Below are 26,460 nucleotides of genomic sequence, written 5' to 3'. Positions count from 1 at the left end.
GCCCTGCATTTTGCCTTCCAAAAAACAAAGTATTTTTTATTTAGGGGTATGTGGTATGCAAGAAAATATTGCAGTTGTTTCACAAAGTGATTTGATAAGGCCTGTGGTTGGAGTACTGTGTATAATTGCTAATTCATTGGATTGCAAAATCACACTGAATTGAAATGTTACTTCACAGCTGAAATCACTTATGGTGATAGGTGTTGATGTCAATAAAGACGCCCTCAACAAAGGAAGCTCAGTAGTAGGTTTTGTGGCTAGCACCAATTCCAGAATTACAAGGTAAGCCTTCAGTAACGCTGCTAATACTAATAAGTCTATACCCATGATTGTCTGCTTCAGAGAGGTGTTCTGTGGCTTATTTGAGACATGAATATTATATTTATATGATATTTTAAATTAAACTGGAATATGTAGACACTGGCAAATTGTATTAGTTGGCTGTGAATTATCATGTAGTTTCTCTATTAAGCCCACAAAGGAAAGAACAGACAAACTGAAGCCCTGATATCGTAGTATAAAAAATAAATATATATTGTCTGAATGAAATGGAGCTTCTCCTTAAATGGTAAGTTACAGGAAGAGAAGTCAAGATGGATGAAGGAAAAAAGGACCTGATCCTGCACTCTTGGTGCTCCCTGAAGGCTTTGATTTCACTGTTGGGGGGTTTGAGGATTCTAGGGAGCCCCAGTGCAATGATTCTGTACCTGATGCATGTCTTATAATGATCTTGTAAGTGTGCTAGGGGTTAAATACAAAGCAGCCAGAGAACCTTCACAGAAATCTCCTCCCTCTCATTCCCATTGCCAGCACCTCACCCTAGCAATGAAATAACCAGCCTTTGAGGAGCTGGGGGCCTCTGGATGGAGGGTCTGTACCCTTATCTGTATCAGTTAGGTGGAGGGGGTGTGCCCCTGTACGTGTCTCTGGGATCTGGCCTCTCAGATTTTGTGGGAATTGTGGAGATGGGAATCCCAGCTGCAGGCGAGGAGCATAGGTGTGTGTAGACAAAACGGGGCCCTAAATTGAAGCGGTAGGTTTTTAAAAACACCGCTTCAATTTAGGGCCAGTTAAACCCCTCTGTTGTGCACACACCTGACTTACCTGCCTCTCCGGCGGCGGGGAAGCGAGGGTGAGCTGGCAGCAGGCAGAGTGGTCCCTGAGCTGGGGGGTGGTGCTTTCCTCCGTGGCAGCGGTGGCTCCCCCCAGGCGGCACCCACCCACAGGTACCCGGCTTGGGCAGTCCCAGGGGGGCACTGCAGTCAGGGAGGGAAGTACGAGGCCTCCACACAGCTCAGGTAGCCTTTGGTAGTGGGGTGACTAGTAGTGGGGTGGGGATTAATGCTGGCATCACTCATGCCCCTGCACAGCAGAGACTCTGCACCTAGCAATTTGTCAGCTGGCCCCACTACCAAATTCCCAGTCTCCAACAGCCTTGCAAGCCAGGTGAAATGACTCTGTGGGCTGGATCCAGTCCGCAGACTGTATCTTTGACATTTCTACTCTAGTTAATTAGAATTAATTCAGGGCTAGTTCTGCAGTCTGTGTTTATGTAATTCTGGCTAGATTATCTGTGTGGTCACTCTGGCCTTAAAAGATATGAGTCTGAAATCTAAGGGCAGAATCCTGTTTCACTTTACACACCCAAATAACACTTACCAAGCTACTTAAATGACATTTGGGCCACTTACACAGTTAGCTATCTTATTTCACATACTGTGATGACATGGCTATTGTTTGTGCTTACCAGGCTGTGCTCTAGCAGGTTCATGTTTTATAAAAGACTAATCAGATTCCACAATACTCCTCTGAGGAAGATAAATAGGTAGCTCAGTTTGAGTACAGGACTGGGAACCAACACTATATTGAGATCTAATCCTGGTACTACATATGACCTCTTGTTAGTCTTGGGCAGTTTAGATACTCTTTGTCAGAGCGCTCTGATCTATGAAGTGGGTATCTATTTGACATGGGTGTTGTCACAATAAATTAGTTAATGTTTGTTCAAACCTTAAGTAGTATTGCAGATGGATAAAAAGACACTGAGAAATGAAGTGTCCACTGTAACCAGTGCAGAGTTGGGAATAGGGAGTATGAGAAAAATACAAACCACTATTTAAAAAGTATCCTGAAAAATATCTTGTTTGAGGAAGATACCAGCTGGCTTGAAATGGCTGTAATGATTTAATAGATAAAATGCTTGTTTTTTAACACTGAACCAGAGATTAGCACACTGTTAGAGGTTGCTTGCTGCTGAAGAGACATCTTTTGGATGAGATACCAAAAATAAAAAAATTCTGAATTAATACAGTGCTAGGGCAGGGGGTTGTTAATATAGTTTCAAGCCTGCAAATACTTGGAAAAATAGAATTATGACAGTTAATTGCAATGCTGCATATATTTTATGGCACAGATTCAGTAGTAGAACAAATGACTTCTGTGCATTCTCACATCTCTATAAAGCTAAATGCCATACTGGTTTATACAAGTGTATTTGTGTGCAAGTATTCAGTAACCCAGGCAGACTATTTTTTCAATCACAAGCATCTTCTCCTCCAACAATAATGCTAGATATTTTTAAACCATTGAAACCACTCGGCATTATTTATGAAGATCCGTGAGCTGTCTTTCAACAGCAGGATCATGTTTTCACAATCCAAACCCAGAAAGGCTTCCTCACAGAGGCCTGATGAGGATTTTAGAATGCCAATATGTAGGTCTTCAGCTGTAGTGAGGTGGTCAGTCAACCTCTTGGAGTGAAATGTTGTTAATGCTCCAACCACAGACATTTAATTTGATGCTGTGTAGTGCCTCTCTGCATATTGTTATTATTATAATAACAGCGATTTTCATTTATGTAGACTGGCCATCTGAGGATTTGAAAATGCCTCACAAGTAATAGTTGACTTACCTTGCAGCACATCTATGAAGGGAGTAAGCATTTTACTGAGGAGGAGAGAAGAACAAGAGATCAAATCCATGTTTTAAAAAATTGCCCATTTTTCAGATTCCTTAGTCTTCTGGATGCCCAACATAGAAGCCAGTTATCTGATTTTTTTGTTTGATCAGTTCAGTTTGTTTGGAGCACTTTAAAAGTCCCATGGAGTGTCAGCTCTCTAGAGGTCAAATGTCTGTCTACACAGTAGAAGAGAGTGCTGTGCAAATATACCTGAGCCAGCTCTGTGCTCCCTACCTTTCAAGCTGAAAGAAGCATAGTAATTTTTATGCAGTCCTATACCCAAGATAACAAGCCCTGCTTGCCTTGCACCATGTAGACTTCTCCCAGTTATGAAAAACATGGTTCATAAAGGCAAGGGAAAAGGATGGATCTGACTTGTCCTCCCTTATTACCCTGTATCTGGATTTCATATCCTCCTCAGGCCTCCACTGCTTTGAAAAGGTCCAGAGGATGCTTGTATGAGTTTGGAGAAGGCTAGCACTGCAGATGGCCAATAACACAAGAGACTAGAAGCCAAATTTTATTCTACCTATTAGGTACCTAAGTGGTTCTGGGGCATCCCACCTGTTTCCTTGGAAGACTATTAATGCAGCAAACGAATGCTCCTCCCTCCCCCCTACACACACTCAAGCTTACTTCTATTGGCTCCTGGCGCTGGCAAATGCTGGTAAAACCAGCATTGGGAGTGACTTGCAGGATGGTGAGGGCTTGCTTGGCTCAGGGAGGGCTGGTTGATCTGTGGGAAGCTTACCAGTCTGGGGGTGGAAGGAACGGTTAAGTGGGCACTAAAAATAGCCTGTTGCCCTGCAGGGGTAGGAAAAGTGCAGCCCTGGGGCTGGGACCAGCAGCTGGACTTTCTGAGCCCCAGAGCTGCACTGGGAACTGTACAGAAGTTCAGTTAGATTGGTCTCACCAGACCCGATCTGAATTAGACCACCTCAAAGGCAGGGTTAACTTTGATCGCGTCAGCTGTTTTAAGACTGATCTAACTGTCCTGAACTTCTGTACAGCTTGCATTTAGATCAACCTAGCCAGCGATCTAAGGACACCTGTATACATAACAGACCTCTGCTCCAATGTGTGCTAGTTAGCACATGTTGGTGCAGACTTGATTAATTGAGTCTGCTGTCACATGCTAATTAGCGGTTGCCAGCAGCCTCCACGTCACACATATTCAATGTCCCTGCATTTTAAAATGGAGGCAAGGGCGCTTTAACTAAAACTCATTGAAGGAACTTTAGTTAAAGTACCCCTGCCATCATTTTGAAACGCAGACCGCTGAATACACTAGGTGTTGTGGGTGCTTTAATTAGAGTGGCTCCCCCCTCTCCCCTGTAGTACGTGTATCGACACCTTAAGCCAGAATTTTCCAACCACCGGGCTGCAGCCTGGTACTGGGCCGTGAAGGGTTGGCTGCCAGGTCATGGCACAAGCCCCTCGCTCAGACCCCCATCTGTCTGCCTGGGCAAGCAGCTTTTGCTGCCAGTAGTCACATGTGGGGTTAGAGCTGGGAAGCAGGGCAGCCAACTCCATGCATCCCGTCCTGCTCCCATGCTGGTCCGCAGTATAAAAAGGTTGGGAACCACTGCTCTAAGCATAAGGTCTGCACCTGTGCAAACTAAGTTAGTTCAGGTGGCCATTTTTAATACAATCTAACCTCCTGGGACTTCTGTGTGTGCCCCCACAGTGACTTTCTCTTGAGGCTATTGCACCTGTTAAATCTGCCAAATCTTGTAATGATACAAGTGAGCTACATTGCTGTCATTTAATCCTGAATGAAACTCTTGCATCCACATAAGAGGCTTGAGATGTAACAGTTACATTCCTAACAACTTTGCCCAGTATCATTCTGTTGGGATGTAATTGTTGCATCTCTCCATTTTCACAGCTTCCTAGGAACCACTTAGAAACTTAATAGGTGGAACAGGATCTGGTCCTCAGGTTTAAAATAAAAGAGTGCCTAGAAAACACTGGTGGTGATTTAGCTGGCAACTTACTGCACCTCTTTCTTTTTAGATGGTCCTCTCGCTGCATCCTTCAGACAACAGGGAATGATATTGCAGATTGTTTAAAAGTCTGTATGAAAGGTATGATGCTGTGTATTTTTTGATACTACAAGGTGGTTTATAGGTTGATTCTCGGATATTTTTCAAAGTATTGTGCACATTACATAATCCCCTGTTTAAATGACTTTTAGAGGGCATAAAATTCAATATTGGAGAAACCCCTTAGATAAATTGTCTGGTCAGCTTTACAGCCAGAGGTGCAACATTATTACACAGATTGCTCTGTGGTTTGTAAATGGTTACACTCATTCATTCGTACTTTTAGTAGTAAATTAGGGCTTTGGCTTGTAATCCTTAGTGGTTCAAGTAGTGCTTATTGCTCTGTTGGGCAGTAAAGTTGATTTATTTGTAGTGTCAAGCCAACCAAGAATACTCTCTAAATTTAGAATTATGGCAGAAGGGCTTGACAAATTCTCTGCTACAGAGTGAGAATATTTTTTTTTTCCAGGAGTTTATCCGCAACATCTGCAGAATCTTAACTCTCATTTGAAAATAAAAAATATTCTAGCTCTTATGATTATGAATCAAAGTTCACAAAGAACCGAGCTGATCAATTCACTATTGAACCTAAGTATCCAGAGATGGTTTGGATGCTCTTCCCATTGTAAGGAGGAGGTGGGTATGTCTTCTGCCACTTTTAAGTCTGTCAAAGGTCAGTCATTACTCCTTGATGTACTATTGGGCCTTGTCAGACTTCTACACTACTGCCAAGAGGACACAGTTCTAAGTCTAGCAAAACGTTTTTCTCTTGGCCCTACATATATTTCTGTGTCTCTGCATCTCTCTCTTGCCTGCTCAGAGGGGCTGCTACAAATGGAGCACTAGCAAGGGGACTAGATAATGCTCAGCCTCTAGTGTCCTGGTTAGAGCCATGTGCTAGGAAGTCAGAGCAATCGCAGGTTCGACCCAACATGAGCACAGAACTCCATTTTTGGGAGCAGGATGGTCTCAAATACACTCTGTAGGAGAGCTCTCTGTTGCTGTGCTAGGCAAAGAAGCAACTGCTGTTGGTCTTTAAACTGGCTTCATATGCGCTTTGAGAGGAGCAGATGCAAGAGGAGGTCTCTGCATGAAAGTATCTTGCATTATTTGAACCAAGGAGTTGAGGTTTGACTGATGCAAGTGTAAAGAAGGTCCAGTTACATCAGAGTTGATGTAATTGCCACTTTCTTCATCGTATAAATTGCATAGACTTTTTCCATATTTCAGACTATGTATACCTTCTTCCACTGTCAACCTTAAATCTTTGGCTTTGGCGGTTGAAGATACAGGGCCTGATTCAAAACCTGTTTAAGCTGATGGCAGTATTTCCTTTGGGCGGATCTCTCAGTTTTCCTTCCAGTAGCCTTCAGGCATGTTCTCAGTTGTGCCTGAACTTTAAAATATCTCTAAGATGGATTTGTGTTTGTAACACATTGTGTATATGTGTGTAGTGTCAAAATACATATATGATGCTTTCCCTAACATCTTTCTAGCCGTTTCCACGTGCTTGCAACTAAGACTGTAGTTTTTCTTTTTCTGTACTTGGAATAAGAAAAAAGTTTTGTAACTTATGAACATTTGATGGAACTAACTGCATACAAAACATGGGAAACCACAATAGAAAGGTTTTATGTGACTCATTCAAATGAAGCTTGAATATATTTGCACTATAATAGCCTTAAAATCATACTCTTTGTATAATTTTTTTTAAAGTCTAAGTAAAACAAAAGTTCCTTAAAGTACATTCTGTACCATTGATAGCACATACCATGCAGTACCTTTTTTTTTAATCAGAGAAATTAGGTTGGGGAAAGATTTATTAGATCCTTTAGCCTCTGGCAGTAGAAGTGAGATTTGATCTTGAGTACTAGTCTTGTGTTGCATTGTTCTATGAAAAGTAAAGCCAAAAGTATGCGTATAGCATCCAAGAAAGAAAACAAGGCAGTTAAACTCAAACTAGGCAGGATAGAATTGAAACTTGATCAGTCTTTTTCTTACTGGTGTGGGTATTACATTAGGTGCTCTCAGCAAATGGCTCAAGCATAACCAAGAGTTACCTGCACGGATTATAGTATACCGTGGCGGTGTTGGGGATGGCCAGCTGAAGATGGTAGTGGATTATGAAGTTCCACAACTTCTTAGTAGCCTGACAGAACTTAGTACTAACTACAGGTAACTGAAATGTCTTTTCTCTCCACATTAGATTAGTCATAAATTTAATGTAAGTTTATCTGTTGTGCCATTTGCTGCAATGGGTGTGTGCATGTGCATGTGTGTGCAGGTATGTGTATACATACGATACACTATCAAATAATGTAACATGACATTGCCTTTTAACTTTCAAAATTAATGATCTGTTTAGATACCCAGGGTGTGTATACCCTTATTAACAACATTCTGAATGATCACAATGCCATTCATGTTGTCTGCCTCTGTTTGTACTCATCCTTTTATGATCAGGAAAGATGTAATATGCAGGCACTTCTCATAGCTCTCCTTTTTTGCTTCAAGACCCAAAGTATCAGTCGTCGTGGTCAGGAAGAAATGTATTGCTCGATTCTTTGCTGAGGCAGATGGAAGTTTGAGGAACCCACCAATTGGTACAGTTGTTGACACAGAGGCTACTCGTCCTGAATGGCAAGTATATACTTGAGTCAGTCCAAAAGGACATCCTGCTGTCTTCATAGAGCACAATTTAGATAATCAAATTAAAGGAGTGCAGTCTTGTTAAGTAAGTATCTTCCAAAAGTTCAGATTAGAAAAGTATTTGAAAGGCACCTGGGAAAACTTGTTCAACCCCCTGCCAACTCTCTAAATGTGTGGTATAATGTAATTGAAGAAGCAAGCATAATAGGTTTTTCAGACCTACTTGTGAATCCCTGTCTCAACTGAATTAAAAGTACAGAGCTGTTAAAAGTCAAATATATGCTGTTCTCAAATGATTGTGACTAACCAAATTGGAAAAAAGATGCATAAAAGTTGGTATTAATATTTTATTACTTAAAAGTAAAGACTTTTCATTAAAGTATGCAAAGCAACATATATGCCCATCTAATCCATGTATGTTTACCTTTTTTTTGAAAGGGTGAGGTAGTTGGCCCTTTTTAAATGAGTAAATCTTCAAGGTGCCACTTTGCCACACCTTTATTTTAAAAGGTCATTTCTAACAAATCTCAAGAAATAGACAATATATACCCTTACAATCACTTATATTCTTATATCTCATACAGGTCTGATTCACCAGTGTCTAACTCCACTTTTACATTGTAAACATACTAATTTTAGTTGGGTCACAGTGGAGTGAAATGAGTAAGGTATTTGAAATCCAGATGTGTAGTACTTATGAGTGGCCTAAGAAGCTGCACTATTGCATACAATGGCCTCAGAAGTTTCTCCAGGAAAAGACTGTGTGTTGTGATGTTCATTTGAACCCACTCCTAACATTTCAGCACAGATCTTGAAGCTGAGCATAAATGCTCATTTACATTACCTAAGCAGGTTTAAGAGGTCTCGGAGTGGGCACAGGCAATAATACTACCCTTAATGCTGTCAGGCTGGTGTAAAGCAGCCTTAGAGATAATGAGCTCTAGCCCACATACCCTTTTTCTAATTGCATACTAGTTCTGCATCAAGGGAAATCAAAAGGCTTCAGTCAAGTTACTCCCAAGTTTACCCCAGTAAAAGTTCCCCAAATAGCAACCAATAAAAACCCTACTTTGCTTTCACATAATGGTTTGTCTTCACCAGTATTGCTTATAAAATACACATTATTTCAAAGCTTATATGTACACCCAAAGACAGGATATTTTTTCAATGATGACTGTATTTTTTAGGTATGACTTTTATCTGGTCAGCCAACTAGTACATCAGGGGACTGTCAATCCCACACACTACAATGTTGTGTATGATGACAGTGGGTTGAAGCCAGACCACATGCAGCGACTCACATACAAGATGTGTCACCTGTACTACAACTGGCCAGTAAGTAAAATAATGCTGTGCAGAAGTCATTAAATCCATATGATTTTTCCATCTGGTTTAAAGCAGAAGACAAAATAATTCCTGGTTTCAAATGGGATGACTCAATACTACCCTAATATACATGTCTGAGTACTTTTGTTACCTATAGTAGGGTTGCTCAACCCAAGCCCACTGGCCAGATCTGGCCCCCAGTGTTGTGCAGTCATGCCTGTGGGGCTGTGGAACTACATGCTAGATTGGGTGCACAGGGTGAAGTGGCTCCTGATCTCAGCATATGGGGCCTGATCTGGCCTGTGGATTGGTCCTGTGCCACTCAAGTGGCTCATAGGGCCAAAAGATTGAGTGCCGCTGCTCCTATAGTGTTTATCTACAGCTCTCTTTCCAGTCTATGCTGATGCAGTTATGGTTGGGAGGAGCAGTTCTTCTGGCTGAGAGCTGGTCTGTGATATGTATAAGAGTTAGACTTCTGTTTGTTAGTCACCAAAACCTTTCAGAAATTGCTGAAACACTGGCAAATGTGTTTGTTGCTAATATAAAGGTATCTGTGTCTTAATTGTTGGATTGTTGGCACCTTTGCTGGCATCTAGAGTAGAGGGCCTAAGGTTGATTTGGCATAGAGCCTTTGGCTACTCTAGAAGTGGTCCATCAATGTCAAGATTGACACACAATTCTGGGAAGCTTACTGTGTGCATTGTCTTTGCAACACAACATAGCCTGTAAAAAGAAATAAAGAAAAAAAAATTCATTTAACTGTAAAGACCCTCCTGCGCACTCCAGTGAAAAAACCAGTTACAAACGTTCAGAGAAACCATTACAAATGTTCAGAGATTTGATCTGTAGTTTCCTGAAAAGAGATATAAATGAAAAAGGCATTTTTAAGTGTAATCTGCATTCAGCAGTAACACATTTTTTTCAGGTTTTTAAAAAACATTTAACATTGGAAGCTATTTCTAGACCAAAGATCATACTAAAGAAATTAAAATCTCTGCTAACCATACTTGTATAACTTTAATAACATGATCAAACACATGTAGGGCATCACACTTTTATTTCTCACGGTTGTGTACGCCCCTTCCCTGGCCAGATATAAAGTAAACTTGAGACTGTAATAGGAATTTTGGAACAGCTTCCAAAGTTGTATAAAACTGATGCCCAGCCCTGGCTCTGAGGCTTTATTTTCATGAGATAAGTAGACACAGCTTGTTCATTTCAGTCCCTCTGTCTGATATTGTAATTTCTTGCTCTCTCTTACAGCAGTGAGGAGAAAGTGGGCACGTAACCCTTAACTACTCTCCAGTAACCTATCTTTAAATCTGCAGTGATCTAGATATACACTATTGAAAATGAGAGCAGAATTTGGACCCATACTATGTAGTACAGGCATTACTAAATATATGTTTTTGTTTAACTGCAAGTTTACTGATTTTTCTTTTCAGTCCTTTAAGAGTGTAAATAGCTAATCTTCTGGAATGAAATATTAGCTTTTGGGAAACTATCTTTAGATCTGAAACCCAATTCTGTTACTTCATTTTTACTTAGGAAATTTTCCATTGCAGTCACTAAAAATCTCATTTGACTCACGATAGAGAGAGGTTATGAGGATCTGGCCCAGAATATTTGATATGTGGCAGTGTCAACATTCGAAGGTGCTAAAATGCAGTATGTGTAGAAGAGTGAAGGAAAGTCTCCATGAAATGGGGGAGAGGAGAGGCGGGAGTGGGGGTGGGCAAAACAGGACTCCTGACTGGAGCAGATCCCACCTGACTTGGCCTTTTCACAGTGGAACCTATCCTTCATCTCAGCTTGTGCTTCCAGCACAATTTACCTTCCCCCTTTACCTGTTTTTGACAACTCTGGGAGAAGAACAGTGGAATCATATAGGAAGCTAACCATGAGGTTTGATGGAAACAGAGACATCCGCTCAATAAAGCAGCAGCAATGAGTGAGTAGTAAATAGGAAGTAGGAAAGACTTGTGTATCACTGTGTGATGCTTAACTCGGCCACTGTAGGGGAAGACTGCTGGGAAGAGGAGGCACTCTTTGAAAGGAAGAATATACTTAATACCTTCTGTTGGTGAAGGAGTGTGGAAAGAGGAGAGATGAAGGTGTGAGTGCTTCAACCTATATTTGAGAAGTTTAGGTACAGTTGCAGCCTAACAAGGAGGGGCAAGCATCCTCCTTGTCCACTAATATATACAATACAACCCATGAATAAAGGGGACTGTGCTTTCATTGTGTAGTAGAGTCCTCTACTTGAATTTCATCACAACAGATTTTGGGTGATTCATATGTGCCAGTGGCTGGGAGGGGGATGCTGGGATTATGTGTCCTTGAAACATTAGGAATAGTTCTTTCTCAGAAGAAAGCAGCAATACAGGCTGGAGAATGTCTTTCTGACCTTTTTCCCAATGTTTGTTTCATAGGGTCTAATCAGAGTGCCAGTACCCTGTCAGTATGCCCACAAGCTGACCTTCCTCGTGGGACAGAGTCTTCACAGACAGCCAAGCCTGGAGCTGGCTGAAAAACTTTTTTATCTATGAAGGGAATAACATTATATTGCAAAGTTCCTTTCAAAACTGTCCAAACATTTACGTAGTCTGGGCCCCTTTTTTTAGGAAAACAATTTTTTTAGGTTTAACACAAAAGAACAAGCTGCTCTCTGCAGTAAGAGAACAGAGCATTCAGAGCACCCAGAGCAAGGGTAAGCAGTTAGGATAAAGGAGTAAGGTGTAGTACTCCATTTAGCACCAATAGAAGTCTTAGTAACTCCTTAGTAATACCTGAGATACTTTTTCATTCACAGAATCGTGTAGATGTTTGTAGAAGGTTGAAATTATTTCTAAGAAATAAAGTTTTAATGTTTGCATCATAAGCTTGTTTCTTATATTTAATATGAACTGATAATTATTCAGAATGCACTGTATTGTCTTCTAGGTTGTCTGCCATTAACAGACAGTCTTGATATTTGAAAAATAGGCATTGTGCAATTGTTTTGTAAAATGAACACTAATTACAATATAGATTCATAGATGTTAGGGTCGGAAGGGACCTCTATAGATCATCGAGTCCGACCCCCTGCATAAGCAGGAAAGAGCGCTGGGTCTAGATGACCCCAGCTAGATACTCATCTAACCTCCTCTTGAAGACCCCCAGGGTAGGGGAGAGCACCACCTCCCTTGGGAGCCCGTTCCAGACCCTGGCCACTCTAACTGTGAAGAAGTTCTTCCTAATGTCCAATCTAAATCTGCTCTCTGCTAGCTTGTGGCCATTATTTCTTGTAACCCCCAGGGGCGCCTTGGTGAATAAATACTCACCAATTCCCTTCTGTGCCCCCGTGATGAACTTATAGGCAGCCACAAGGTCGCCTCTCCTCCTTCTCTTGCGGAGGCTGAATAGATCCAGTTTCTCTAGTCTCTCCTCGTAGGGCTTGGTCTGAAGGCCCTTAACCATACGAGTGGCCCTTCTCTGAACCCTCTCCAGGTTATCCGCATCCCTCTTGAAGTGTGGCGCCCAGAATTGCACGCAGTACTCCAACTGCGGTCTGACCAGCGCCCGATAGAGGGGAAGTATCACCTCCTTGGACCTATTCGTCATGCATCTGCTGATGCACGATAAAGTGCCATTGGCTTTTTTGATGGCTTTGTCACACTGCCGACTCATGTTCATCTTGGAGTCCACTAGGACTCCAAGATCCCTTTCCACTTCCGTGCCACCCAGCAGGTCATTCCCTAGGCTGTAGGTGTGCTGGACATTTTTCCTCCCTAGGTGCAGCACTTTGCATTTCTCCTTGTTGAATTGCATTCTGTTGTTTTCTGCCCACTTGTCCAACCTGTCCAGGTCTGCTTGCAGCTGTTCCCTGCCCTCCGGTGTGTCCACATCTCCCCATAGCTTTGTGTCATCTGCAAACTTGGACAGAGTACATTTCACTCCCTCGTCCAAGTCACTGATGAAGACATTAAAGAGTATCGGTCCAAGGACCGAACCCTGCGGGACCCCACTTCCCACACCCTTCCAGGTCAAAACTGACCCAACCACCACGACTCTCTGGGTGCGACCCTCTAGCCAATTCGCCACCCACCGGACTGTGTAGTCGTCCAAGTCACAGCCTCTTAACTTGTTCACCAGTATGGGGTGGGATACCGTATCGAAGGCCTTCCTGAAGTCTAAGTATATGACATATAGTACTGTAGGACCAGATACATGCAATAAAACATACATTAGCTGGGAACTGTTATTCTTTTAAAAAATTGCTTTAGTTTACACAGTCTAGAAGAATTACGATGTGTTTTTAAATCTTAAGAAACAGTATAGGCATCTCACTGCAGTAATCAGGCAGTGAACTAAAGGTCCTAAAAACAATCAGGTCCCATACTTTCAATAGGAGTATTTTGTGGATTCCCTATTTCATAGGTCAAATAGTTTGAGGCTGCCACTCTGAACAGTTAATTTAGGGACCACTTGGGCAGGACCAGGGGAGAGAGTATAATTCAGTCCTTTTCTCTCTCTGCTGATTTTACATAAGGTGGAAAACTGGGTTCATATCTGATGTTCTGTTAGATGTGTTACACATGCCTTGTGCAACTTTTTGTTCTTTACCACAAGGAGGGGTACGCAAGAGTAGTGCACTGCATAAAGATGGCGAGGGTTTGATTTAAAAGACTAGCACTTAAGAATCTCACGCTTACTTTTAAACATTAAGAAAACTTTCTACAAATCAGTTGTCCTGAAAGACTAGTCTGCTATGACCTACACAGGAAACAATTAAACCTTCCTCTTTAATTTGGGAGAAGGAACCATTTAATTTATTTAAATTTAATTTACATTTAAATTTAATTTAAGTCTTTATTTTGGGAAGAGGAATTCTGAAGGACCAGAGTCAAGGGGAAATAACGTGTAGGTTTTTTGTCCCTTATTACATTATCTTCTGAAGGCAAAAGCCACAGCAGTCCTTCTCATCATGTATACTGCCTTCTCCCCTCCATCCACTGTCTTAGCTCTGGGCCTGTGTAAGAGGAAGGAAGTAAAGGGATTCTGTTCTAGGGGACAGATGACTAGAAGTTGGGTTTTGAAGTGCCTGCTTCATAAGTGCCTAAATCATTTAATAGGTCCCTAAATATTAGGCACTACTGTCATGCTTAAAGCTAAGCATATGTCTAATTACTTCTCAAGATAGAGTCTGCCAGGGTTGTTTTTGACAACAGTGTTTCATCATGCAGTAAATTGAGCAATAAGAGGAAAAGTTCAAAAGCAACTTTTTTTTACCAGAAAATGTATGTAAGGCAATTAGTTGCTCAGAATGGGTTTCAGCTCTAAATTTAATTTATCCAATATTCCTTGAATTATATATAAATTTAACATTTATTCTTTGGCAGTTTATAGTTTTTGAAAAGGTCGTGTTTCACTTCCTATTAGAATATGCCATCTTGACTTTCTGCTCATGTTCTTTTTTTGCATACGTGAGCTGCTTTGGGTATAACCCTTATTACTTCCAAAAGTATCTTGTATACTCACAGTTTTATATGAAATAATTTCTTTTGAACAACTCAGAGTAAAATGAATGGTGGTTAGGTGTCTTAGTCTGATGTCAGGCAAAAGGTAGAGCAGGGTGGCACCATTTAGGCTCTTAAGAGTGCCTGTAGATAGGCAGGACGCACGTTCGGACATGCTGAAATTACAGCATGTGAGAGCAGACCCAATTAATTGAGTCAGCTGGAGCATACTAATCAGTAGCCAGCAGCCTCCTCATCTTGTGTATTCAGTGTCCCCATGCTTCAAAATGGTGGTGGGGGAACTTTAACTAAAGCTCATCAAACGAGCTTCAGTTAAAGTACCCCTCACGCCACCTTGAAGCGTGGGACGCTGAATACACAAGACACTGTGGGAACTTTAATTAGAATAGATCCTGAGAGCCACTCTAAAGTGCCCCCCTCACACCTGGAGCACATGTAAAGATGCCTTAAGGTGTTACCCTACCTCCTGTCAGAATAAAGTAAGTCCTGTAATAGCTAGCGAGCCCCAGATTCCCAAGAACTGTCTGAGTTTTCCTGAAACTATAGAACCTAACACAGATCAGGTAAATAAAGACAAAGGTATGGTCTAAATGGAATTTGCATCTTTTTAAATGTGTTGGGTTTTGCCCTGATATACTTACAGCGAATATAAAAACTAAGAAAATACTCTGAGGAAGAAAGGAGCTGCTAAAAGTCCTACTACGTTGAAACACCTCAATAAAATCTATAGGATAACTGAAGCATCATTAAGCAGTGCTTCATTCTGCAAGCAAGGCTTACCAGCAAAAAAAAAAAAAAAAAAAAAAACAAAAAAAAAAAAAAAAAAAAAAGAGAAGAGAGAACTTCATTTCTGAAAATAGCTGGTTTTGGACAGTGTTGCAACAGAGGATGTACTATCAGTCTGAAAGCAAATGGACCATTTACAAACTTAGGCACAGGTGCGCAAGGCTGTGTGGTACCAGAAACTGTCGTGTTAGCACTGAAGGGAAAGCCACAGGCAGTAGAAAGTATATGGGTGAAACTCAGAGTTTTCAGTGCCGAGTTTATCCCTGTGTAAGGGAATCTGTGAACTCACTGTATGAGTTAGAGCTTTGAAAATGCTCCAGGAAAGAAAGGTGCCCCTTATTGGATTATAAACTGGGTCCTGCCTTTGGTCTTATCAGCACGTGCATTCATTGACACAGTTAATGATATCAGTACAATAAGCAAAGTAGGAAGTTAGAAACTACTGGAAGAGCCCAACTGATCTCATAATTCAAAATAAGGTTCCTCTCACCCTAAAGCAGAGGATAGAGAATGAGCTTCAAGTGTAGTTTATTTTGTTCCTGGTATTATGTGGTGTTCAGTTATCACTCAGACTCAAGGCATCTGTTTCATTTAGTGTTTACATTCTAACTGTTCTGCACTGTGCAACGTGAGGACCTGGAAAACATAGCATGTGGTTCCAACTGACTCCTGCAAGAGCTTCTCAAAGGTAAAGTTCCCACCACCTGGCATGAGACAAAGCATGTTACTCCTTTGTTTGCTATGGTGTTGGTTGTTGTAGGGGGGGAAAGGATTTAATGGGCTTAAATGCAGACCCAAAAGAATTACATGAATAAAAATAAAACTTTTCCTATTACCTATAAAAGAGGCAATTTTGGGAGAGATTCCTGGAGCCTAATATTTGTTTTACACTTGATGTGACAAAGTTCCAGTAGGTGCCCTCATGGGCCAGCTCCTCAAATAATCCATTTCTAAGCACTTGGAGGAAAAGAAAGTGATCAGGAACAGTCAGCATGGATGCATCAAGGGCAAGTCACGCCTGGCCAACCTGATTGTCTTCTATGATGAGATGACTGGCTCTGTGGATGCAGGGAAAGCAGTAGACGTGATATACCTTGACTTTAGCAAGGCTTTCGATACCATCTCCCACAGCATTCTTGAAAGCAAACTGAGGAAGTGTGGGTGGATAGAAAGCTGGCTGGATTATCGGGTTCAACTTGTAGTGATCAATGTCTCGGTATCTAATTGGAAGCTAGGATCAAGTGGAGCGCCCTGGGGCTTGGTTCTGGGGTCGGTTTTGGTCGATATCTTCATTAACAATTTTTAAGATGGAGTAGAGTGCAACCTAAGCAAGTTTGCTGATGACACCAAGGTGGGAAGGTGTAGTAGATATGCTGGAAGGTAGTGCTAGGATTCAGAGTGATTTAGACAAATTGGAGGACAGTCAAAAGAAATCTCATGAGGTTCAACAAGGATAAGTGGAAAGTCCTGCACTTAGGATGAAAGAATACCGTGCACCAGTACAGTCTTGGGATCAACTGGCTAAGGAGCAGAAAGGACGTGGGGGGTACAGTGGACAATAAACTGAATATGAGTCAGCAGTGTGCCCTTGTTGCCAAGAAGGCTAACAGCCTACTGGGCTGCATTAGTACTAGCAGTGTCAGCAGATCGAGGAAAGTAATCATTCCCCTTTATTCTGCACTGGTGAGGTCATATCTGGAGTTCTGTGTCCAGTTTTGGGACCCCCTCCAATACAGAAAGGATCTGAACAAGGTGGAAAGAGTCTAGTGGAGGGCAATGAAAATGGTTCTAGGGCTGGGGCACATGACTTCTGAGGAGAGGCTGAGGGAATTAGTCTTCATTTCTGCAGACTAAATAAGCCCAAGGGCAGATTTGAGAGCATCCTTTAAATACCTAAAGGAGGGTTCCAAAGAGGATGGAGCTAGACTGTTTTCAGTGGTGACAGATGACAAAACAAGGAGTAACAGTCTCAAGTTGCAGCAAGGGAGGCTTAGATTGGATATTAGGAAAACCTTTCTCACTAAGAAGGAGGTGACACACTGGAACAGGTTACCTAGAGAGGTGGTGGAATCTCCATCCTTGGAGGTTTTTAAGGCCCAGCTCCACAAAGCCCTGGCTGGAATGATCTAGTTGGGGGTGGTCCTGCTTTGAGCAGGAGGTTGGACTAGATGACCTCCAGAGGTCCCTTGCAACCCTAATTTTCTATGATTAAAACAAAGCACATGTTTGTGTGCATTTAAGACCTCTTTTGGGAAACATGGTTTCCTCTGACTCCCTTTTGGTTAGCATTCAAATTCTGAGGTACCTCACAGAACAAATGAAACACATATGAGGATATGGGAGGTACCAAGATTTTTATAGTTTACATATTGATCTGCAGAAAAATGGTAGAATAGCAATGGCTCTGAACAGCTTTAGAAAGAGCCAGAGTTGCTAGGTAAGTGGATGCGTGCTACAGATAAATAGGTGATATCTTTTCCAAATCCCAAAAGGGGGGGAGATCTGGGGCACAGAGTTGGCCATGTATGCAAGAAGGCCTCAATCAGGCAGTACAGTAGCAAGTTAAAATGGAGGAGCCACAAAACATGGCACAGAGCTGTAGTGGGTTTGCTGTCCTGATAGCCAGGTGCTGAGGTTTCAGGAGAGACCTGTGATTCCACATAACAGCCTGTTAACTGAGAGCTGGGGCAGGCTGCAGGGCCACTTACCGGCTTTTGGCAAGCTGTCGAGTGCTGCATTGGTAGCCCCTCCCCCCTTGGCAGGTGCCTGGCACCCTGGTTGCCATCTTGTGACTGCAAGTCCTGCCCCCTAATCCATGACCTTTGCAACAGCTGGGCGGGAGTGTGAGGCCTGCTCCAGTGTCCCAGGACCACGGCCGACGGGGCCCAAATGCGATGGCAGGAGCACAAGGCCTGGGCCAGCAGGGGCTCTGGAGCCAGGTCAGGCTGCACCAGCAGAGATGAGGGGAACCAGCCCGGCTCATAGAGCCCCTGCCGGCCCAGACATGCACTCCTGCCACCCCGGTCTGGGTCCCACCGGTGCTGGCCCCGCGCTCCCATCCAGCTGTCACTGCACTCCTGTGCACCTGTTCACTGCCACTCTCCTCCCCGACCTGCTGCTTTCACTGCTTTCCTGCCTTCCACCATGGTACTCTGGCACCACGTGGTTCCCGGCTGCATGGCCGCAACCAGAGGACCCAGGAGGAGCCAACCCAGCCCAGCCCCAAGGACTGGGGCGATCGCCCACGGTCCCCCCTTGCCTCCCCTCCCTACTCTTATCTGAATTTCCTTCTAGTTTGAGGGAGGTGGGAATAGCTTCACAATCCCAGGCCAGAAGCCTCTGCTAGGCAGAAGGTTCCAGAGGCTGAGGGTAGGGCAGGGCCGGGCTGGCCTTGCTGCTGGGTCCTGCTGCCCCTGGCTCCTGTCATCTTTGACAGGCAGCCAGGAGCAGATAAATATTAATTTTCTAAAATTTTTAGGGGCGCCACGGGCCAGATAGAATGGCCTGGTGGGCTGGAGGCTGTATTGTGCTCGCCTCAGACTTAGAGTCTAATTCCACATTGTCAGTGGTTTGTTTATATGGATCTGAAATTCTGTATTACATTAATATTGACTGCTCTTGTATTAGTTATATTTGGAGACTTGTGTTACAGCACCAATCAGCTAGAACTCAGATGCTAAAGGAAGCAGACCTGTCTAGTCAGGGGCAGTCAATTATTTTGGGCAGAGGGCTGCTTACCCAGTTTTGGCAAGCTGTCCAGGGCTGCATGTGTAGTGCTGCCCAGTGACAGGTGCCCTGCCCCTTGACAGGTGCTCCACCCCCTGGTCACCATCTTGGGACCAATGTCCTAATGTCTTGAGACTGATGTCTCAGGGCTAGCACTGGTGGGGCTCAGAGCAGGGCGCAGGCTAGCAGGGGTCTGTGGATCTGGGCTGGGCTGCAGCAGCAGGGAGAGGGGGGAGCTGGCCCGACTCCATAGAGCCCCTGCTGGCTGTGACCCTGTACCACTGTCACCCTGCTTTGGGCCCTGCTGGTGCTGGCCCTGTACTCCCACGCCCACTCACTCCCAGTGCCCCCCAGTACAGGTGGGGGGCAGCGCACAGCCCTGCCCCCCTGCTCGCCGGCAGAGAACAAGCTGGTGCCGAGCGTGGGGAAAAGCGGCCCTTCGCCTGCCCCGTGGCCGGCACTCCCTACCTCAGCTGCTTGCAGCCTGCGCGGGACTGTCCTGAGCAGGCACAGGCAGCCCCAGGTGGGCTGCGAGTGGCTGCAGTGAGGGGCACCGGCCACGGGATGGGTGAGGGGCCACTTTTCCCCCTGGCAAGCACCTGCGGCTCCCCCGCTTTCTGCACTGGGCATTGTTTGCCACCGCTGCCTCTGGGCTGCCCAGCATGTGAGCTCCGGGTGGGCAGCAGCAGCAAACACTGCCCAGCGCAGCAAGTGGGGGGTGGGGTGGGGCACAGCTGCTGCCTGGGTGGAGCAGCCCCGACAGGTGAGCCTGGAGGTGTTGCGGGACCCAGACTGACAGCGGGGGGGCAGGTTACAAGCTGGTGCTGAGGGCAGGGGGGAAAGCAGCCCCTCCCCTGCCCCATGGCCAGCGCCCCGCACTGCAGTTGCTTGCAGCCCACCTGGGGCTGCCTGTGCGTGCTCAGGACAGCCCTGTGTGGGCTGTGAGCAGCTGCAACAGGGAGCGTCAGCCACAGGGCAGGTGAGGGGCTGCTTTTCCCCCCACGCCCAGCTTTTACCCTGGCTTCTTCTCTGCCCGGGGTCCTCCCCTCCCCCTGCCCTTACCTGAGGTCCCAGCAGTGGGGCAGCCACGTGGTCCCAGGCCAGAAGCCCCTGCTGGGGCTTCCACTGGGGGGGTGGGGCTGGGTTGGCCCTGCTGTTGGGGGAGCCCGCCGGGCTTCCCCTGAGTCTTACTGCCCCTGGCTCCTGTCATTTCTGACAGGAACTAAGGACAGATCAATATTAATTTTCTAAATTTTTTAGGGGCCCCGTGGGCCAGGTAGAATGGCCTTGCAGGCCAGATGAGGCCCGCAGGCCATATTTTGCCCACCCCTGGTCTAGCTCCTTGGCTCTGAGAGATTTTTGGAAACCTCACAACCACACATGGTCTCTACTGGCCTAGGAATTGAGAGACCTGGGTTCATTCCCTTGTTTTACTGAATGACCCTTAGCAACTAATTAGCTCAGTTGGTGCCTCTGTGCCCCTTCCCTCTCTTAGTCTGTCTGTATAGTACAAAGGGTCTTTGATCCCAGCTGGGGCTCATAAGTACTACTGTAATACAAACGAATAAAATGGAAGCAAAGCAAAGATGAGACATATGCAAATGTGAAGAACACTACAGAGAAATAGAAACCATTCCCCTGGGGCAGGAGAGTCTTACATCATTAGGCCACTGAAAAACAGAGCTTCAAAGTCAGTACCTTATACAATTTTAGAAGTTAAAACTCAACTGCTTGAATCCTTGACTGCTGTTAACTAATTTCGGTGTGGAGGAAAAAAGCATCATCTCCAATATAATGGATTTCTGTAATCCCTATTTTCAGCTGCTACTACTAAATAAGTAATGCTGCAGTCTTCAATCAAATTTTAAAAAGGAACATAATCATGGGACTTATTGCCTGCTGGTCCATTATTACTTTGATGTTAACTTTCAAACCAGGTGACATTTACCCTGGGCCAGATTCTGCCTCTCCTCTTGGACTTGGGGCATAATGGGGTTTATCTGCATGGTAACAGGAGCTACAATAATGGATTTGAAGGGTGAATCATCCAATGCTTACCCCATTGTAACTGTGTTGGGGCATTTTTTTATGGAAGAAGAGTTCCCAACTTTGATATCATATGCAGTGGTAAAAAATAATCTCTCAGTTTAACTGAAGTTTTATTAAAGCACAAAGCCATACGTAGATTTGCACCAGAATAACAAAATGTTTGAACTACAGTTGAGTTGCTACATTGACAAGGCTGGAGAGAGAGTTGTTGACTTCCTTGTTACTTTGAACAGCTGTATTCAAAGGGAGACTGAAATGTCTTCTAAGAACATGCAGTCTTGTGCTTTACCAGTTCATAGTTATCATAGTCTTATGGATCCCCTGGTGGTTTATAGTGGGATGAATTTTATCAACTTTTTAATTATAATTCATGCAGAATTAAATATTAAAAGCATGTGAAAGGTAAACTCTCAGTGATAAGGAAATGACATGGTTTTAAGGTAATTTTATTTTAAATCTGCCTTTGGTATATTTGCATTGTGATACAAGGTCAGATCCTGAGCTGGTATATATTAACTGTTTATTTTCTGAGGATGTGGCTCATGGCCTTTGATTATATGATTAAAGAATCCTGTGTTGCCAATCCAGGAAAACACATTGTCATGATCCTAAATTTATGCTTCAGGTTAAATCCTATTGACTATAGTGGGACCAGTCATGTGTTGAAACTTCAGCTTAGACTTAAATTTCCCTATTGGATCAAGAGCTATTTCCATACTATTACAATAAAATTAAAACTTACTACATCTTTAGATGTGTGCACAGTATCTCACAGTGTTTTGTGTTTCACTAATTTAGTTTTTATAAATGCCCTTTTGTACCATTACTGTTGGATAATTTATCATCTAAAATGTCTTTCTATTTAAAGTGCATATTTTAATATTTTAGTCAGCACAAATACACAAACAAACATGGATTAATATATTTACAGCCAACACTATATCTTTTTAGGTGTCTAGAGGGGGAAGAGGCACATAACGGGAACATTAACTTACTGTGCACTCATTCACAACCCACACTTTCTTTTATGCGTTAATCAAGCAGGAAGGCAGATCATCATTATGAAGCTAGCTCCACTAACAGTTTATCCCCTAATTCCACAGACTCCCATACATATGTTTGACTTTAATGGAACTCTGCCTGAAAATAATGCCAATGGGACTATTTGCATGAGTGTGGGCATGAAGTCAGAAAAGTTAGGGGGACATCTTGCTATAAATCCAGAGTGCGGTGTATAAAAGTCATTCCAGGCTTACATAAAAAGCATTCAGGCTGGGGAGACAGGTGTCAGATGTGATGCTTGTCACATCTCTCCCTTTTCTGCTGTTGATTATGAGGCTGGCTTGTTTTAGCCATGCTAGCCCAAAGGACCATCTAGGATCAGGTGGACCTTGACTTACAGGAGTAAATGTAAGTATTTGAACATTTGCATGATCAAATCTGTAGGTAGCCAGTATATAGCAGCAACTTTGTGTTACTCTCTGTGATGTGGTTCATATTTGGCTCTCTCTAAATACTTCAAGGGAATAAACAGTAAAATCGTAGAAAAACAGGGCTGAGAGGGGACCTCAGGACATCATCTTAGTCCAGTCCCCTGCTCAAGACAGAACCTTCCTTGTCTAAACTATCCCAACCAACTGCTAGTTTAATATACATTGCAAACTTCCCAGAGTGCTTAGCCATCCTCCTAGTTAGAATGATCTCCTTAATATACTTAAATCTCCATTGTTGCAAAGTAAGCAATAAGAGAATTTAAACAAGGGAGGAAAGCTGTTTAAGCTAAAAAGACAATGCAGGTACAAATACAAATGGGTGCAAATGGACCATTGGTACTTTTATAAGATAGTTTCCTACCATCAGAGGAGTTGAGGCTCAGGAGCACCCTTCCAATTGAAGTTAAGAAAACGGAAAATGTAACTAGTTTTAGGATGAAGCTTAATGAATTTATGTTCATGATTATATGACAAGGTTAGATCATGCTTGGTCCAAAAGGTTGGACCTTTTATGATCCAGGAGATCGTTTCAAGTCTTCAGTCCTATGTTCATAAATACAGTTTAATGAATGCTTGTCATATAAATACCTTTATGGACTGTTTAGTCATAATAGTTGGACTATCCTAATCACCATCTACCTTGTTATTCTCAAGAAATGTATCCCTTTGGCATGAGGTTATATAAAGCCAAATTCTATTGGGGAATGAGACTGAAATAAGTGGTTTAGAAGAAGCACTGGACTAAGCTCACTAAATTCAGTCTGGATACCTGAATGTAAATGAAGGTAAAATGTAAACACAGGCAAGATCAATCTGAATAAATTATTCAAAATATATGGAAACAGGAAGGCACAACAGCTGATTCCAGTACCATCACAGGTGCTTATTAGATTGAGCCAAGGTGCAGCAAAAGATCTTAGGGCTTTGAGACGATTAAAAAAAACGAACCCAAAACTGGAGCTCGGGGTTTATTGAGAGGCAGTTGCAGCAAATGTAGGTGTTGTCCTGGGCAGCACGAATGGACACGCCCTAGGTGGAACTAGAGAAAGGAGGGCTGAACCTGCAGGCCATTAAACTATGCAGTTTTGCATTTTTTGTCAGAAGTTTCTCTTGAAAATGACCTTTTTTGCAAGGAAATTCTACTTCTCCACTAACTGGTTAACAACGCAACATGTTTCCTATGGAAGATTTGACCCTTTAGGACCAGCTGCACTTAACTCTGCGAGTTGCTCCGCATTTCTCCAGTGAAGTGCAGCACCTTTTAGCAAAGGGGTGGCAACTGCCTCCATCTGTTTAGCAGGATTACTTCACTCAGGCCTGGGCACTGTTCTGTAGAAAACAAACAGGACCTGGTCCTGCCAGAAACACACTGTGGTTTCTCTGGAAAATTACCTGCTCCCAGGATAATTTGGCAATGTACGGACACCTCCTCTAAGTCTTTACCTAGTTTCCATTCAGAAAGAAGCAATTAAGTGACCTCATTTACTCCATAGCTGTGAGAAACAGAATTTCCTTCTAATATACTATATGAGGTCTGGAAGTTCATGTGGAAATCAAGAATATCCTCATTTGTTATTAATGACAATTATTTAGAAAGAGTCGATCTCTGTTGGAGGTCAGGATGAAACCAAACAAGACAAATTATTTCACATCGGTCTTTTGTGAGGTCCTTATACCGTCCTTTGAAACATATATTACTGTCAAAGTTAGGATACCAGATAAGATGAACCATGGGTCTGGTCCGTTTCTCTGTTCCTAGAAGAGTTGATCAAAGGGGAATGTAGGACTCAGGTCTGAGAGTTATCAGCCTTATGTGGCAAGAGTCAGTATCCAGGGTCTCCCATGGCAACTGTTACATTGGCCCTTCTGTGATTGCATGAGTTTTCCTGCAGTCGTGACAGTGGATGAGTCTTGCTTCACATCCTAGATTTATCAAGTCTTGATCTCCACCAGTTCGTCCATATACCTGAAATGAAAAGAGATGATTACTCATGCAAGATTACACTGACTTCTGCTTCTGTTTCTAGGCTTGTGGAAGTGTGGTCTCCCAGGACCTGAATGCTAAGAGCACTCTGGAATACAACAAACAGGCTTATCACAAGGGCTGCCTTGATTCCCCTCCCGCCCCCTCCTCTTGTCCGTCCCTAAAGAGACTTTAGAGCTTCCCATCAAGACTTGTAAACAAAATGCGAAATTCAAAGGAAACCGGCAGTCTCCCTGTGAAAGAACGTACTGTGTGTGTTTCACTGGGGAATGGCTATCATAAACTCACTTAAAAAGAAGTGCTCACAGAAAAAAAAACCATTGCAATCACAACACTGCCTTTTCACACTCCTTAGCAGATGGTGCAGAATGTATTCAAGACATGGGGCATAAAGAACTTCTCAGCAATACATCTTATAGGCAATATAATCCAGTTTAAAAATGCATTTAAAGCAGCAGTACCTTGGAAATCATCTCATAATGTATTGAAAACTAATGAGAATATTTGTTCTGTGAGGAGGGGGAAATGTCAGGATTATCATAAAGCTGTACTGTCCCACAATGTTGCATTACAGCAGAGAATGAAATGATAAGAGCAAGAGACCGTGACCACCGTGAAGTCCACATTTAGCCCTGCCAACACAACTTCAAACCTGGCTACGTGCAGTGTCCTCCTGTCCCTTCCTTTCTCACGTCCTTGTGACAAGGCATTTAGCAGAATTCACAGATTCATTTGGGATCTGACATGGCAATGCTGTGAATGCTTCTGCTATGGCCTCAAACTCTCAGACTCTTGGCTTCTGGCTTCTCACCCACATCCCTGGCACTGGAACAGAGCGTGTCTTCCTGTAATCAGGCTAGGGACACTGGATGAAAACACCTCTGTGCAAAACAGTCGGCTCAAAACTTTATGCATAAGGTAAGTCCTGTGTATGTGCCCAGGGCATAAATAACACAGGTGTTGTGTAGCCCTCTGCACAGGGATGATTTGCCTCAGTCACGGCATGTGTGGAATGGTAGGTACCTCACTGTAATGATCTTCAGGGCTAGATCCTGCCTGCTCTTGTATAAGCAGGCAAACTAGGCAGAGGGAGCATGGAGATGTTTTTTTACTTAAGGAAAGGAAGGGCAAAGGAGAGACATTTGTTTTTTAAGGTTCCTTCTGGGTCTCTCCTTTCCCCCGGGATGAAGCAGCTCCATTTGTGAGCAGTCCCCGTTGCTCTTGTTTTAGTTCACCATTGGAGTTAGGCCAGCGGTAAAGTGTGTGAGAGCCACTTCAGACATACCTGCTCCCTCCTGGCTTAGTAGTGGCAGCCACAGCTGCAGCCGGGCCTAGGGAAGCGGCAGCTGGTTGACAAGCTCTTACGTGTGAGCTGGCAGGAGGTGGATGCATTAGAACTGCTTCATGATACCTTCCCTCCCGCATCACTTCAGCTGCCCATCCTGAGGCAGTCATATTTGCTTTCTTCTTTTACCTATGCCTTCCTGTTCAGATAAGCTGAGGAAAGCAGGACCCTGAGGCCCCTCAATTGTTTGAAGGGTTTGCTTCCCTGAAGCATGATGTGGGGAAGGTAGTTTGTCTTTGTTGTGGAACTGAATGCTGAAAATTTTGCAAGTGGGTAGTGATTTGATTCAGAGGAGATTTGGGTCAATTCGGTGGCCGAATCTCCAAATCTGAATCAAATCAAGGGACCAATCAAAAGGTCCGAATCGAGTCGAAGCTCTCTGAATTGATTTGGAAAAGATTCAGAGAGCTTCGGTGATTTGGGCAGTCCCCATTCACTGCCGCAGGGAGCTGGAACGAGACTCTGAGTTGGTAAGTAAGGGGGCGAGGGACAACGGGGGAGGGGACCATGGGGGGACCCTGCCAGGCCCCATTCCCTGCCTGTTCCCCCAGCTCCCCTGAGTGCCCCCCAACCCCTGCC

General features: G+C 43.6%; 1 protein-coding gene across 3 annotated transcripts in view; it reads left to right on the top strand.

Moving 5' to 3' along the window:
* The window catches only part of PIWIL4 (piwi like RNA-mediated gene silencing 4), a 69,997-nt gene extending 45,129 nt beyond the window's left edge, over window positions 1-24,868 (top strand). The window contains exons 15-20 of one of the 3 annotated variants that reach the window (XM_006018646.2): window positions 179-282; window positions 4,976-5,046; window positions 7,026-7,179; window positions 7,519-7,644; window positions 8,841-8,988; window positions 24,580-24,868. In XM_006018646.2, coding sequence (XP_006018708.1) covers window positions 179-282; window positions 4,976-5,046; window positions 7,026-7,179; window positions 7,519-7,644; window positions 8,841-8,988; window positions 24,580-24,711 — 735 coding nt within the window. In that variant the 3' untranslated portion in view covers window positions 24,712-24,868. Of the gene's footprint in view, window positions 1-178; window positions 283-4,975; window positions 5,047-7,025; window positions 7,180-7,518; window positions 7,645-8,840; window positions 8,989-11,411; window positions 11,848-15,879; window positions 15,973-24,579 lie in introns of those variants that run through there. The other 2 variants (XM_025197860.1, XM_025197859.1) reach the window with 2 other exon arrangements.
* Window positions 24,869-26,460: the final 1,592 nt, after the last annotated feature.

Source organism: Alligator sinensis, unplaced genomic scaffold, assembly GCF_000455745.1.
Source record: "Alligator sinensis unplaced genomic scaffold, ASM45574v1 scaffold116_1, whole genome shotgun sequence".
NCBI classification, from domain to species: Eukaryota; Metazoa; Chordata; order Crocodylia; family Alligatoridae; genus Alligator; species Alligator sinensis.
The sequence above is the reverse complement of the archived record's forward strand: the minus strand, read 5'-3'. Positions and strand labels throughout refer to the sequence as shown.